We start from the raw sequence: 15,087 nt of genomic DNA, 5'->3' as shown, positions 1-15,087 counted from the left end.
GATCATTAAAAAAAAAAAGCTTTACAGATGCCACCTCTGCACGTAGCGCGACACATAAAAGGGAATTACATCTTAGTGGCATCAAATGTGGGAGAGAAAAAGCCTTGCAATTATTCAAATGATTCAACAATGTGTTTTGGGTGGGGAAGTCGTTTATTCAAAGGGTGGCCAATGGAACAACACGCAAGATTTGGTGACAACTTTTTTTCAAAGCTAATTCCAAACAATGTAGGTTTCTTTTAAGAGAGGCAAAAACAAATCCATAAGCTTGTTTGGAGTGCCTTCAGAAGTCTTGTAGAAATAAAATTAAAACCAAAATCAATGAAGCTGTTTTGTCTTTTTTTTTTTTCCGACCAGGCTATGGGGAGATTTTATTCAATTGTCGAGAGTAACTTTCTGGCATGGTTTGAATGTCAACAACAAGGCCCGTGTGTTGTGTAAGAGATAAAATACCAGAGGGGAAAAAAAATAAACTCACTGAGTAAAATCAAGCATTCATTACACTTTTCCTTCATGTAACGAATACAAGCCAAATATCAATACGTTAACGACTGATAAGCGGGGCATACGATGCTTGATTGCAAACACGTTCCCCCCACGGCTCAATAAAAGTCATTTACGCTAAAAAGCGATTGCACCTTTTTTTTTTTTCCCCCTTTCCTCCATTCACTCCTCACCACCACCACCGACTGCAATCAAGCACAATCAGCTCTGATTTCTTCTGTTTATGGAAGCGCTGATTAGCCCTAATTAATTGCCCAAGTAGATCATCAGTGATTCCAATCAACTCATTTCACTGACAGTGAATTTTAAACATTGCTAACTGCTGTAAAGGCCAAAAGGTCGGAAGCGAATCGCGTTCATATCGACATGATTTCTGTTGCATTGTGTTGTCGGCTTTCCCAAAATAACTCCTAATGAAGAATCACATTCGCAAAAAGTACGCAAGATAACTCGTGTTCCTCATTAGGCATCTGGCACATAAACAAGGACGCAGAGCGCTGGCATCAGGTATTGGTTGTAAACTTTGTCAATCTGGACGATGATGAAAAGAAAAACCGGACAGTGGCGCCTCGTCAAGGATTCCGAGAGCACGTTTCGTTGTGTTGCTGTGAAGCGAGGCAGCAAAACAAACAAACAAACAAACAAAAGAGAGGAAGGAGTGCAAATGTTACCTTGGACAGCTCGCCCACCTCCAGGTAAAAACAGATGATGAAAACATTCCAAGTCATCCAGATGACCAGCCAGGCTGCGTACTGTCGAGAGGAGACGCACGGAAACGGATTTAGATGAACGCGGTCGTCACGGTGGAAACCGTTCCGGTTTCCATTCAAAGATGTCTTTCGGACATCACATATTCAAGGTAGCGATCATATATTACAAAGATGCTAACTTCAAATTTGCTACCAACTATGGAAAGTTAGCATGTCTAATTGGTGAAATAAATACTACGCTTGCTATCGAGGCAGTTAACTAGCATAGCTAACATCAGTACAGCAGCTTATCATTTTCAGATCAGTACATTTGGTGTTGTGCGACATGTTCGAAAATCTGTTCTTTTCTTTTTACGTTTAGCCTACTCATGTACCTACGGAGTGTGTTGAACGGAAAACCCAACATATTTTTGCTAGCCCGCATCGATATACGGAAACTCCAAAACTCCTGTGTGGGAGAAATACGCTTCAAGGCTTGTTCGCGCGCGGCCTGAAACCTACCCCGGTGACGTAGCGCGGTCTGAACTGGATGGTGCCGAACAAGCCCAGGATGACCACGATGATGTGCAGGAAGTTGGTCAGGATGGGAGCCCACTGGTAGCCCAGGAAGTCGATGATCTGACGCTCGAAGACGCTGACCTGCCAGATGACAGAGGACGGAAGCGCACTTGAATCAATGCCTACCTTATGCATGCGCACATCTGAGCTTGAGGCGGACAGAAGTAGCAGAGCACAAGGCTGCTGTACGAATTGTTATCTGGTTCAGTAGTCTGCACGGATCCACACGCTTATTGACAAGTATAATTTTGCACTTTAATGTGGGCAGTGAACTCAACTTATTTCAAAACAAGTAGCAGTTTGGCAGATAGAAAACAAAGTTATCATTACAAGAATTTTTTGACGATATACATCTCTGTTATAAAATCCCAACAAAAAGTTCAGGGAGCACCCAGGGTTGTCAGCATGTCTTAAAAAGTTAAATGAAAACTTAAACAATAGCTCCATGTAGTTTTCTACAGTAAATGAAGTCCTTCAAATTTTAAAAATGACAGAAATGTTAAACTTTCACATATCTTTGTTTTGATTCCCACAGTTTTAAATTGATTTATTATCGGCCATCAGATTTTTTGAAAGGACAGATTCCGATATTTGTCAAAAATATCAAATACCAAATATCGGTGCCGATAATCGGTCCATCCCTAATTACGGTTTACTGAGTTAGCGAGAGTAGTAGTGACTTGTATTGTGTCTTTATGACTGTATTATACTGCCTCCGGTGGCCAGAAGAAGAATTCAAAATGATTTCAATCTGTGCTAATAGACTCGCTGCGGGAGTTGGCGGCGGCGAGGTTGAGGAGGACTGTGTTTACAATTACCGCTTTTATCATTATTACAAACTCGAGGCGTAATCAGTCATCTCGGCATCTGGTGGTCTGACTGCGTTAGCGCTTGGAGCGCCCCCGCCCACTCCACCAGCCCCCGCTGTGCTTGTTAACCAACTCTGTCTCAACTGTGTCTGTGACGGCGCTAAATATATACGACCACGCGCAAACACACATCATCAGACGAGGACAAAGAAGACGCGAGGTGACGGGAAAAGACCAAAAAGCGTCGACTATTTACACTCGATTGCTAGCATATTTTGAAAAACTAGCGCACGCACACACACACGATTATGCATGGCTGAGTTTAGCACATCCTAATTTGCGAGCATATGGCAACACTACAGCCATTCACAGCCACATTGCACAAACACACATACTAAGCAGTCACTACTCGGGGAGAGAGAAAAAAAACAACAGTTTATTGCATATGAGAGGTACAAAAGCAGTGAGGCGCACTAATGACTTTAATATACAACATAACATTTCACGCGCACCCACATGTGCACTGAGTGCACACGTCCGGGCAGGTTTGCGTTGCTTGCACTCGACAGCGAGCGCCTGCTGTTATTGCGCGCGCGCACACACACGCACACGCACAGGGCTCAGCTGCCTTGGTGTTTCTTTCGTCTATCGGCTCCGTGATGTTATTATGCAAAAAGTAAGTCCTCCCTTCGACAATTATTTAGTGGCGCAATTGTTCATTTTCTCTCACAAACACATGCGCGTTACAAGAAGTCAGGGGCCTCCCAGTCCATTACGGAAGCCCCTGGGAGCCCCCCCCCCCCCCCCCCCCACGATAACAAAGTGTCCAGCTGGGAGGCAGAAGCGCACCCAATACACAATACAGATGTAATCAATCAGTCGCACATGCAGGAGAAAAGTGGATTTTTTTTTTTTTTTTTGGTGCTAATTTGTTGGAGGGGAAAGTTTTATTGCGAGTGTTTATTATGGTGAGTAAATATGGAAAAGGCGGCCATCTGCTTCTTGGCTCATTTCCTATTGACAAACATTGGGCTCAGCTGTAAAACAGAGCTCATTATGTGACGTCACGCTTTTTTGAATGTAGTCAATGAGCTTTGCAGTAATTCACAATGAGAGTCGCTATAAAAATGAAATTGAAGAGTTAAGAAACAAGGTACATTCAAATAGTAATTCCTTCATTTATCAAGTCTTGGATAAACACCTCAAGCAGTTAGTGTTTCTATTCATGCATATCTGGCCAAGTTAAAAAAAGAAAAAAAAAAAATCCAGATGTGAGTGGGCTTCCTAAAGACAAGTTGATATGCATATGTCTGCCAAATCTGTCTCATGTCAGCATAGAAGTCCCTCGGGGATTAAGAGCTCCTGCTACTCGGCCGCTTGTCTTCTCCAAAGCGTGACTCGTCCAAATTGGTGAGATGACAGTCTGGCAGAGGCACAGCTGGACTTAAGCGTAGGCAAATGTCGGCAATTGCCTCGGGCCCGAGATTTCCGGGGCGCCCCAAACGTCTCAGGACAACCGAAAGCAATTATTTTGGTTTGTCTGCATCCAATCTCTTACAAACGTTCCTCATCACGACTGTTTCGATGCGCTAGCTTCCTGCACGGTCGCAGACTCCATTCAGGAAGACGGCAGCAAAATTAATTTGCTGGCCGGGTTGTGAGTACGAAGCGGCGATTCGATGAAAGCAAAGAGTTTTTATCAATAAAATAAAATGTTGATTTATGTTCTTATAGTAAAAGCACAGAAGCGATTCAACTTGTTAAATAATCGCGGAGCGCGATCTCAACCTTTTTATCAAGTCAACTGTAGCGCCTTGAGATCAAGGGAATATAGAGTTGCTGGAGACGTTTTATGTTACCAAGTAACGAAAGGCGCGAGGGCAGGAAAACGCTCCGAGATGAACTCCTGCGGGTGCAACTAACCTTTATTACACAGCCGCTTTTGAAGAGCATCGTACCGCTCTGACTATTCATCATATGCAAATTTCGTCTTGAATGTAAACGAAAAATTCAATTCCAAATCCCCCTTTAAGGAACGTTTTAACCTAATGTATCGTTCCAAAAACGCCTGCCGTCGTCAGCTAGCAACAAGATCCATGACGGACTGAAGACCTCCATTCGAGTAAACTTCTGAAGAGAGTACTCGATTTTCATCTTGGACCTCCAGCAGACGCCGCGTCTAAAATACAAAAGCTTCAGAATAATAATAGTTATCGAGAGAAAAATGCCATATGCTTGGATGATACATTTCCCCCCCCCCCCCTCCTGCTGGTGCAAAAGTGTGTTTTTACAGCCAACACACACACGTTGAAGATGAGAAATTGACAGCACAAAAGAAGAAGGTGATGAAAGGGGCAGTTAGGGGGAGGAAACAAGGAGATCCTTCTGTGGCTCTCGGAGTCTATTTTGCTGCCTTTGACGGCAAACGATGAAGAGATATCAAAGAATAATTATTATTGCTCCAGACTGCGAGGCAGCCGCACCGTGTCGCACAACTATTAGGCGACATGGCACGCACACAAAAGTGTCTTTCATCTAAAACACAAAGTGCGACAAAAAGAGAACGCGCGTGGACATTTTGTCTTTGACTGCAGCACCTTCCTCCCTCCTCCTCCTCGTCGTCGTCGTCTTCTCTTCTCCCGCTCCTACATATTTAATATGCAGCCATCTTTCACCCATTTTCTTTTGTTCTCAAGACATTACCTCATCAGCTGCTTCCAGCTTCCTTGCTACAGACGTTCCTTCGCTGCCAGGTAATTACAGAGTAACACCAAAATGTTGGGCCGTATTGACAACAACGGGATCCGCGGGACAAATGTAAGACTTGAAGTCCCTTCAATCCATTTATTTGGGGGAGGTGGGGGGTGGTTTGATACGGATTCAATATGTAATCACAAAATGTTTCATTTGATGTATAAACTATAAAGTAAGATTTTAATTGTATTTTTTAAATGCATCCCTCACTGGCACCCAAGTCACTCACCATGCGCCGCCTTTTAAAGCCATACACACTCAAAAGTCACAGATGCGACAGAAGAAAGTGAGGATGGCGCCCCCAAGTGGGTGAAAATGATACCCGCACCTCTCATGTTCATCCTATTGTGTTTAAAGCTGCAAGATCAATTGTAACCAAGTGCACGAAGATTATCGATAAAACATTCAACTCGATTCTAAAAATATTCGAGAACTAAACACGGCATCGTATAAAGAGAACACAGAGACTCAAATCAAATAAAAATGGAGAGCTAGCAATGCGAGACGTCGCAATATCCATACAGGTCGCCCCCCCGTGTCCCAGCTCACCCCGTTTTCCTCTGTGACCTCAAATTCTGCTGCTCATCCCGTTACGGTGGACAGAATGGAAGAGAAGGCAAGGCAAATGTGGCCAAGACGGCGAGAAACAAAATGCTCGAATGTCCTGTGACTATCATCCCGAAACCATCATTTGCCCCCCCGATCGTCGTAAACTTTACTCGCTTAATAAAACACAGGCCGCGGAGGTTTACCGTTAACTTAATTAAGGCTGCCTGCCCGCCTGCAGTGTCCCGCTGCGTACGGCAAAGGCAATCTCCTATCGATCGGGGTTCGTGCAACAATCAATTCATCTCCATTGGTAGCTATTAGGAACCATTTGTGGCTAGTTAAGTTGAGAGAGAGGCAGTGGAAAGATGGCACGGGAGGGAAGGAGGGAGAGCAAGAAGTATGAAAGGTGGAAAAAAAAAAAAAAAAAGAGAGAGACAGAAGGCGCGGCTGGACAGGACAAGACAGCCGTGATTGCAGGTGAACATCTCCATTAAAGAGCTAATTCAGCCATTCGGGCTTCCCTGTCAGCGCAGCTCTTGAATCATATCAGTAATATGCTCCGTCGCTGCAGCTACAGATAGACCGCACGACTGTCCCACTTACATGAACGTAACCGTACGGCCTTTAGGCTGGGAGCTATGCTGATAAGACAACGCTTTTGTAGAAAGAAGCGCCGGTTAATGACTTTGCGTGCACCTGACACATCATGCTCCTTTGCACGACTTTCATAAAAGCGGCATTAACGCTTTCAGACAGATTATGGAGCGCAAAGATAGAAAAATAGGACTCTGGGGAAAATTTGGCAAAATGTGTGAATTTTGCCGTGTATTTTTTGGGGGGGGCCGGGCTGGGTCATCGCGCCACGACTGTCGTTGGCGCTATTTTATCAGCAGGATGTTAAAAAGTGGACCGGAGTTCCTAGGCTGAAACAAAACGTATTCAGCCCGTATTCTGATAAAATCAGGCAGAGTGAAGAGTGATAGGTAGGTCTCGAGCGACTGGTTAAAAATGTCCACAAATCTCCAGTCCAATAGGGGGAGAAGTTGCCAGTTGTGGCTTCAAAGGCGGCGCAGTCTTTAATTCGCTGCCTGTAGCAAGGAACACAGCCTGATCAGAGAAGCTCGGCAGATCTGCAGCGGGTGACACGTTCCTACAGGGCTGATCAAAAGGATTTCCAAATGGAATCTTTCATGATGGGGGAAGGAAAGGGGGGGGGGGGGGGGCGCTGGATCCACATGCGCAGCCGTGCATTCCACCGGGATCCGTTTTGACGGAATAAAAATCCACTTTTAGGCCGAACAAACACGCCGCGTGGTTGTATGTTATTTGCGCGCCGTACTTGATTACGTTGTCACGGCTCGGATTCAGAAAACAGGTCAGCCGTGATTGGTCGTTGTGAGCAGTTGTGATGTCATTTCCAGTCGACAGAAGACAAAATGGCCGCCCCCAGAGATGGCTAAAAACGAGCGCATTTTGCTGCTTAAGTTGTATTCCAAAAAACACAAAATTAATCAAAATGCCGTGTTTCAACTAGTGGGCCTGCTGGGAATATATTCTTGAAAAAAAACATGTTTGGGTTGACTTCCACATGTAATTAGGCCCAAATAATCCAGAACACTTTATTTGGGTGAACTTCATGAAGCGCAAATCTGGTGGGTGGATTTAACTCGATAACCGTAAGAAAAAGCTCAAAGCAGAGACTGTTTAGTCAACAAGTGCCACTGGACATTTGACGTCAAGAAAATGCCAGCGCAAATCATCTGAATTTGTTTCATGGCGTTTGCACTTGGCCCGTCAGAATTTGGATGGGTTTGTTTTTTGTGACATTTCTGACTGCGAAGGCTGTCAAAGGACCGTCAGAAAAGATGGAATCAACCCGCTTTGAACCGCCGCGAGTATCCTCATGTGTCAAGGCCGAAGAACAAAGACGGATCAAGATGGTTAAAAAAAGCCACCATGGTCGGAGATCCGCCATGAACTGCGGCTCACTTACAAGTACGACACTAATGACCACTTTTGCCTTACTACAAGTCCTCTGCACGTTCCAAGCTGACAAAAGGCACAATTGTTGCTGCAGCGATCAATCACAGTTGTCGCTGATCAAATTAAAAATGTAAAAGGAAATCAACAAGCGGTGGCCGCGATGACAAGAAGTCTGCTCAGCAAACGTCGACCCACCCAGCGCCCTTCTTGGCACGCCATCGACCGCCTCTGAACGCGATGGACTGATCCCCTTCTTTGCCATCAACTCTTGTCTTTCTCTCACCACGGATCAATTTCATATCTTCCGGCGAATTAACCAGAGTGATTAATATTCCCCCGGAAACATTTCTTTATGTAAACGTGACATTTAAATGTCAGAATCGCTCGGATAATCAGCTTGGTATTTCAAAAGATCGCCTCCAAACTGCGACTGTCCGCCACTCTCTCTCTATTTTCTTGAGTTTGGACTACATTATTTCCGGAGAATCGGAATCGTCAGCTCAAGATTTTATTTTTCCGTTCAAGAAATCCCTCCACCCAAAAGTCAGATAAGCCTAACCTGACAAGTCTGAACACAACAACAGCAAATGTCTGTGCGAAATGTCTTTGATATCCCAATCGTGCCTTTCTACTCTGCTGTGTCATTGCCCCCCCAAAAAAACAAAGCCAGGGGCCGGCCTGCGGTTCTTGAACGTGTCCATTTTAGTGGCGCATTCGTGTCAGCGGGGACAAACCGCCGGCGCTCCGGCCGGCAACACCCTGCACAGGATCAGAAGAACAGCAAACCTTTAGGAGAGGTCGACTATTAACGCACTTGCGCTGCTTTGATCAGAAAAAACAATCAGGCGGCGACGGCAACGCAGCCGCCGGGTCAAACTTGAGCAAGTTTGGCTGAGATTCCAACAGGGAAAAGCGGACCTTATTCACATCCCAATTCATACGGCTAAGAATCATAGCGCGGAATCGGATTTTTGTCTCCGCGGCCGTGAAGATGCCCTGCAGCTTGTACAATCAAGACAGTGTGTTTTCCAGCCCAGTCAGTAGCCAGCAGTGCTTTCCAGCAGATGTCAAAAGGCCGTAATTTGTGCTCTTGCTTGCTTTCCAAGCCTCCCTTTTATCATCTCGCCGCCTTTTCTCTTTCCCTTTTGTTCTTCCCTTTCCATCATTTCATTTAGTCTGTTTTCCACTTTGGATGTATCTCTTACTTCTCTCTCCTTGCCTCCATTACCTCTCTCACCTCACCTCACCTCTACCCACCCCCCCCTCCTAATCGCTTTATGTGCCACTATGCGGCAGAGCAAAAAAAAATGAAAAAAAAAACAAACAAAAAAACACGTGCACATGAATACGCAAACAAGCCGGCCGCTAAATGAATTACCAGCCTCGCCGATGGCTTTTCCCTTCATTGACTCTTTATATATCTTAATAGACGATCTATGCGGCGGATGCTTTTATGAGGGAATTGTTTGTGTGTGTCATACTGTGAAGAGGAGGGTTAACTACTTTGTGATGAATAGCAAGTATTAGGAAATACCCCGCATCCGACCCGGGGGCTCTTATTGTGCATCGTGCACATTACAGTGGCCAGCTGTGTGCATCGCTTCATTTTCGAAGTGAGCATCAGCAACATAATGGCGCTGAGTGTTGTTTAGTTGTTGTCTAAAGCATGTGCGGGTTTATTTCGAGTGTAAATGACACCAGACAAGCCCACAGATGGACGCCCAGCGGGCAAAGAAATATTCAGACTCCACTCACGCATCACCGCACACACGCAGAGGAGTAAGTGGAGGATTTGTTTCTGGGTACTGTTATGGCAGCTAAAATAAAATGCAGAGCAACTAAATGCATAGCTTGGATTCATTTAATTCAATTCAGTACATTTCAAAATGTCTACATATTTATAATTAGTGTATTTCATTGCAAAAAAAAAAAAAAAAAAAAAGAATTCAGCATTTTTAAAAATCTTAATCCAACTCAGCGACTCGGGAATTGCGATACGAATGACCCGGCCTGCATGTTTTTAGAGATACGAGCCATCGTTCTGTTATTTATTTTTTTTCTTCTTTTGTTTTGACTTGCATGTCGAAATTTAAGAGACGAGTGCTTCATGGTGACGGCGAAGTCAACTCGGGTCACTTCACAACAATCAGCAGTTTGGCAGATAGTCACGGCGTCTTCAAAAAAAAAAAAAAAAAAAAAAAAAAAAAAGAGGCTTCTCCCTCTGAGTTGTCTGTCAAACTCAACATAAAACAACGAGAACAGCCACAGAGCCATAAAGGCTGCTAGCTTAATGCTAACACAGGAGAAAGGCCATATGTAGGCTAACAAATTGAAAAAAAAACAAAAAAAACACATGACAGCGACTATTGTAGATAGCTAGGCTAGCAAGTCCATTGACTGATTGTCAGTGCTGCTCAATAGGAAGCCAGGGATGGAACAAATGTCACAAAGCCGAAATAAAAATATGAGCGCGCTCCTGCTCTTTTCAGTCAAAGGTGCGACAAAAGCATCAGTGCGGTTCATTGTGTCCCGAATGTTCCCAGCTTAATGGAAGCCTCAGAAAAGAAAAAAAAAAAGTAGAAAAAAATTCACCTGGCGGTGGTCTAGCAGCCGACTTTGTCACCTTCTAAAAATGAGCTTCATTGTCCTCGCGGGGCTCGTCTCATTAATGGACGCGCCGGGCTCTTTATTTCCGCTGCTCACTGTCACGAAGCAGAAAAATGTGCTTTCGCTTTCATATGAAATGCGGGCGCTTTATCGTTCGGGGGCCACGCGGCCGAGCGTCGTCACCGAGCGCTCGCTTGGAATTCGCGGACGCTTGCGTTGATGTTGCGGAAGCAGATTGCAGCGCTACCGCGCTAGAAATCTGCAAGCTCACCTTCAGCCAGTCGACCGGGAGGCTGCAAGCAGGCCAAACGTGTTGCAAATTTGGGGCAAAGACACACTTGACCTCATTCTTGAGCAGGGGGGGGGGGGCAAACCAGCTGACGTGTGACTCGAGACAACATCCAAAAGACTTTTAATGCCGCTAACCAAGCTTGCAACTCGGTTTACTCTTCTCGAACCAATTGACGCCAGTCAAATGTATGGGAATGCCATTCATCAGCCCCACCAAAAAAACAAAAAAACAAAAACAAAACATCTTTACATGAGTGGTACTGTTGGTACTGTCGTATTTGTGTTTTGGATGTGTGCCTTTAACTCATTCACTGACAGATGTTTTCAAAGCAGAGTTGCTCTTATTGCCAGCTGTTTGAGAGTCGTACAATCACAACCTACCAAAATAGTAGACTCTTTTCTTTTTTAGAGATTTATAATGAAACATCCCCCCCGTTGCCTCATCACCACTGTGTTGCCTCAACTGGCTCCTTCCTTCATGGATGCCTTTTCAACTAGCGCCTCACATGCCATTCAATGGCTCAGTGCTCCGTCAGCACTGCGGTATCGCCACGAGCACTCACTCAGGTTTCCACAGCAACACGCACACGGACCACGCTATCACCTTTTTAGCTGCTCACACAACGGGTGGACGCAGGCGGGCGATCGACACCGTAATCAACCCCACACTTGCATGCTCACAGGCTAACACACACACACACACACACACACACACACACAAACGGCGCTGAGAAGTAATCACGGGGAGTGCTGGAAGTGCAGAGCAGAGGTGCGCCACTTCGGAATGTAACCGGCGGCCCTTAATCATCAAATGCTTTCGGCTGATTGGGCGACTGACGGTGTGGGCATTAAGCATCATCTCCCGATATTTCAATCAATCGTCCGCGCACCGCAGATTGCCAAATGATATTGGCAACCTTTCCGAAGACGTACTCAAGCGTTATCATTATTCAAGGCGAGGGGAGACTTGCTTGCTCAGGTAGCAAGTGCGCAGTGTATTTGCCAATGTGCTGCCACTCGTATTGAGTAGCTCTGGAGTGGCTGCATGATTTTAAAGGTGGAATAATGTTGAGAGCCGCAAGCGCGTTGGTGGTCATGAGACAGTAGAACCTGCAATTTGTAACTAACCTAACAGTTCCAAGTATACGGTCGTACATTATGAACTCATTCACTCACAGACATTGTCAGACACTCCTTTACCCTAACGTTTGAAAAAACGTGGGAAAAAAAAATATAAATAAGTTCCCGAGATTGAATGGCTGGACTGTGAAAAGACAAACGAATGGCGTCAATGGCAGTGAATGAGTTAAAAGGAACGAATGCATAAACATAACGCCGTAACTTGAAAAGCCCGCCGTCAGGGGCGCTGTGTGAAAGTGACGCATCGTTTAACCGTCTTAAAAGTGTAAAAAGAAGGTAACTCGATACAAAGCTGAAAAAGCGGTGACTTTATCTACAGTACATCTCACGGTAGATGCCGCATTCACAAACACAAAAGATTGCCGGATGTGATTACAGCGTCTGAGTGTTTGTTTGAAGACAGAAAAAAAGAAAAAAAGAAAAGGAGACCGTTTTTTTTTTTTTTTTTTTTTGTATGTGAGAGCGAGATAAGAGCGCAGCCTAACCAGAGGGCAGGTGTGTGAAGCAATGACACTAAATCAATTCATACTGGAAGGGAGACGGAGGCCGGGGAGGAGAGAAGAGGCGAGAGGCCATGGGCGGGTTGGGGCGATGATTACGGGAAAAGATGAAAGTGTGACGCGAGTGAGGCTTTTTCTACGCACACAAACGCGTGGCGATTATCTTCTCATCTCGTCGTGCGCTTCGGGGGGGGGGGGGGCCCGCTCCAACCAAAGTCGACGTCAGTGGTGCCCTTCAAGGATCGGCGAAGAAGAGAACGTTTACGCATCAAAACATCGACAAATTAACTAGCGAGGGTGAACAATAGCGTCTACAAGTTACCTCTTATTTCTTGATGGGGAAAAGGGAGGCTTTTATTTGAGGGAGGAGTTAATTTGAGAAGAGGGATAACATTTGATTCAGCATGACAGTTGAACGTTTAAAGTAGAAGTCAGCCCGAACCTTTTTTTTTCCAAGAATATGTTCCCAGCAGGTCCACTAGTTGAAACAAGGCATTCTCATAAATATATTGCGTTTGTGGAATTAGAGTTAATCCACCCCTTTTTAGCCATCACAGGGGGCGGCCATTTTGTCACTTCTGTCGGCTGAAAATGACATCACAGTTGTTCAGGGCTCAGGGAACGACCAATCACGGTCGACCTGTTTTCTGAAGATGAGCCGTTATTGGTCGTTACCTGAGCCCTGAGTCGTTGTGATGTCATTTTCAGTCGACAGAAATGACAAAATGGCCGCCCCCTGTGATGGCTAAAAAGGGGTGGATTTTGCTGCTTAACTCATATTCCACAAACTCAATATTCATCAGAATGCCCTGTTTCAACTAGTGGGCCTGCTGGGAACATATTCTTGAAAAAAATATGCGTGGGTTGATTTCCTCTTTAAGGTCCAACACAATCCATTTCGGGACTCGAGCATGGCCACCAATTTGTTTTTAGTTCCAAACAAATTGCCCCGTAGGTTAAAATAAGTATTGGGGGGGGAGAGCTAAAATCACAGCAAAAATTCATAATTTGACGTTTGCCAAACAGAGGCTTTGACATTTTGAATCAAACTGTACGTAGGACTTAAGAGACATTCGACTTTTTAGGCAACTCATTCGACGTTTGCGCAATAAATTAGTTGGCATTTGAAGTGTGCAGTAGAGGCTGTAATTCATTGCCGATCGACTTGAAGACGGTTATCCGGGGAAAATCCAGTAGACAGCACTGACAGCCGAGAAACAGATATTAAAGTAAGAGGATGATGTCCAGGCTGGGGCGAAGGAGAAATTGGATTTTTGTCCTTCATAAAACTTGTAGAGTATAAAAAGAAGACGCTGTTTTCCCAAGTAGACTTCCTGTTTATGATACAATAAAAGAGCAACATGTTATTCTTTTGGACAATTCTCTTCTGAGCAATATGGAGAAGCCACAGGAAACTAGCTGGCCCGGTATTTTGAGATTTATTCCGTGGGGGGGATTTGTGGTTTTGGCCTAGTTAAGACCGTTTCCATTACAAGCACAAGCGCACAAAGTTACTAAAGTTTAATAGCTGTCGTTATATTCCTTAATGTGATTTGATTTATTCATTCGTAATTTGGCTGAGATGCTCTCTCATCTACTCCCCTGGATGCAAGACGTGCGGCTTTAATAGATTGGATTAGGTCATGGAGTTTTGATCATAACATCAAGTGATATTTATCATAAGCATCTGTGTCGGGTTAAAATTGTCAGCCGGGGTCTTGGCGATTGAGCACAAAAACAGCCTGGGTCATCAGTAGCCCAAAAAAAAAGGGGCAAAAATGAGTACAGAGGATGCTCAGAAATCCAACGGATTGTCAGTTGAAGAAATGAATTCAATCACCAATTTCAAGTCAACAAGAATCCACCACCCTGACAAAAATGGAACAAGATGCGATGAGACAAAGCGATCGTGTTGAGCATCGGGTTTCCTTTGATCAAACAGCAAATTAGAATGCGGGGAGAAAAAGGCGTTAACCATAAAAGGTATCCATCGAAAACGATGAGGGACGAAGCTAAATGTTAAATAAAAGCCTCGACAGTAATTCAACGTCTTGCGACGGCTAAAATCTGAAACGGATTTCTTGCATTCCCGTTATTTCTAACGGGAAAAGTTTAATGATCGGATTGGATTTGAATTCCGATGAATGGCTGTACTTGAAGAAAACATGACTACCTAAAGAAAAAAATATGTTTGGGTGGACTTCCTTTTAAGGAAGCCGACACAAAAAACGCAACAATATTGACGTCGCACGCCATGACTTGGTGAACACTTAACTCTTTCCTCCCGTTGCCCACAGCAACCACTTTGGTGTCATCGCGGTGTGACAAGCCTTCTCTCGGCTTTCTCGAATTAATGGAACGATCAATTCTTAATTTGTTCAAAAACAGAACAGAGCGTTTCCTCACACCGCGCTGTGCTTTTCCTTCTCCTTCCAGCTCTTCGGTCACCGTGTAAATCAGCATCTGAGGGGAATGCGGTCTGCAAGGAGGTGACTGTAAATCTTTAGTTGATAATACATATAGAAAGAGGTCACCCTTCAAGTTTTTCCACTCCAACTTCAGTCTCAGCCTTATCTCGTCTTCTGGCTGCCGTCCACTCGCCCTGGCAACCGGCCAATCGCGTCAGAGTGGTTCAATATTGAAGTGTGACAACGAATAGTCCCGTTTCGCCAGGACCTTCAC

At 44.8% G+C, this 15,087-nt stretch overlaps 2 protein-coding genes across 12 annotated transcripts in view; one reads left to right on the top strand and one right to left on the bottom strand.

Moving 5' to 3' along the window:
* Positions 1–15,087, top strand: part of LOC147128363 (triadin-like) — a 75,658-nt gene that overhangs the window by 32,162 nt on the left and 28,409 nt on the right. The gene's annotated exons all lie outside the window — the stretch shown is intronic.
* Positions 1–15,087, bottom strand: part of nkain2 (sodium/potassium transporting ATPase interacting 2) — a 45,101-nt gene that overhangs the window by 19,708 nt on the left and 10,306 nt on the right. For all 4 annotated transcript variants that reach the window (XM_086018654.1, XM_086018655.1, XM_086018653.1 and 1 more), the window contains exons 2-3: positions 1,716–1,853; positions 1,176–1,256 (exon numbers count right to left, since the gene is read on the bottom strand). In XM_086018654.1, the coding sequence (XP_085874780.1) occupies positions 1,176–1,256; positions 1,716–1,853 (219 nt within the window). The remainder of the gene's footprint in view (positions 1–1,175; positions 1,257–1,715; positions 1,854–15,087) is intronic.

The sequence above is a fragment of the Filicampus tigris genome, chromosome 20 (genome assembly GCF_054856515.1).
Source record: "Filicampus tigris isolate MCC_2025a chromosome 20, RoL_Ftig_1.0, whole genome shotgun sequence".
Lineage (NCBI taxonomy): Eukaryota > Metazoa > Chordata > Actinopteri > Syngnathiformes > Syngnathidae > Filicampus > Filicampus tigris.
Note: the sequence above shows the minus strand (reverse complement) of the source record. Positions and strands in the feature narration are given on the sequence as shown.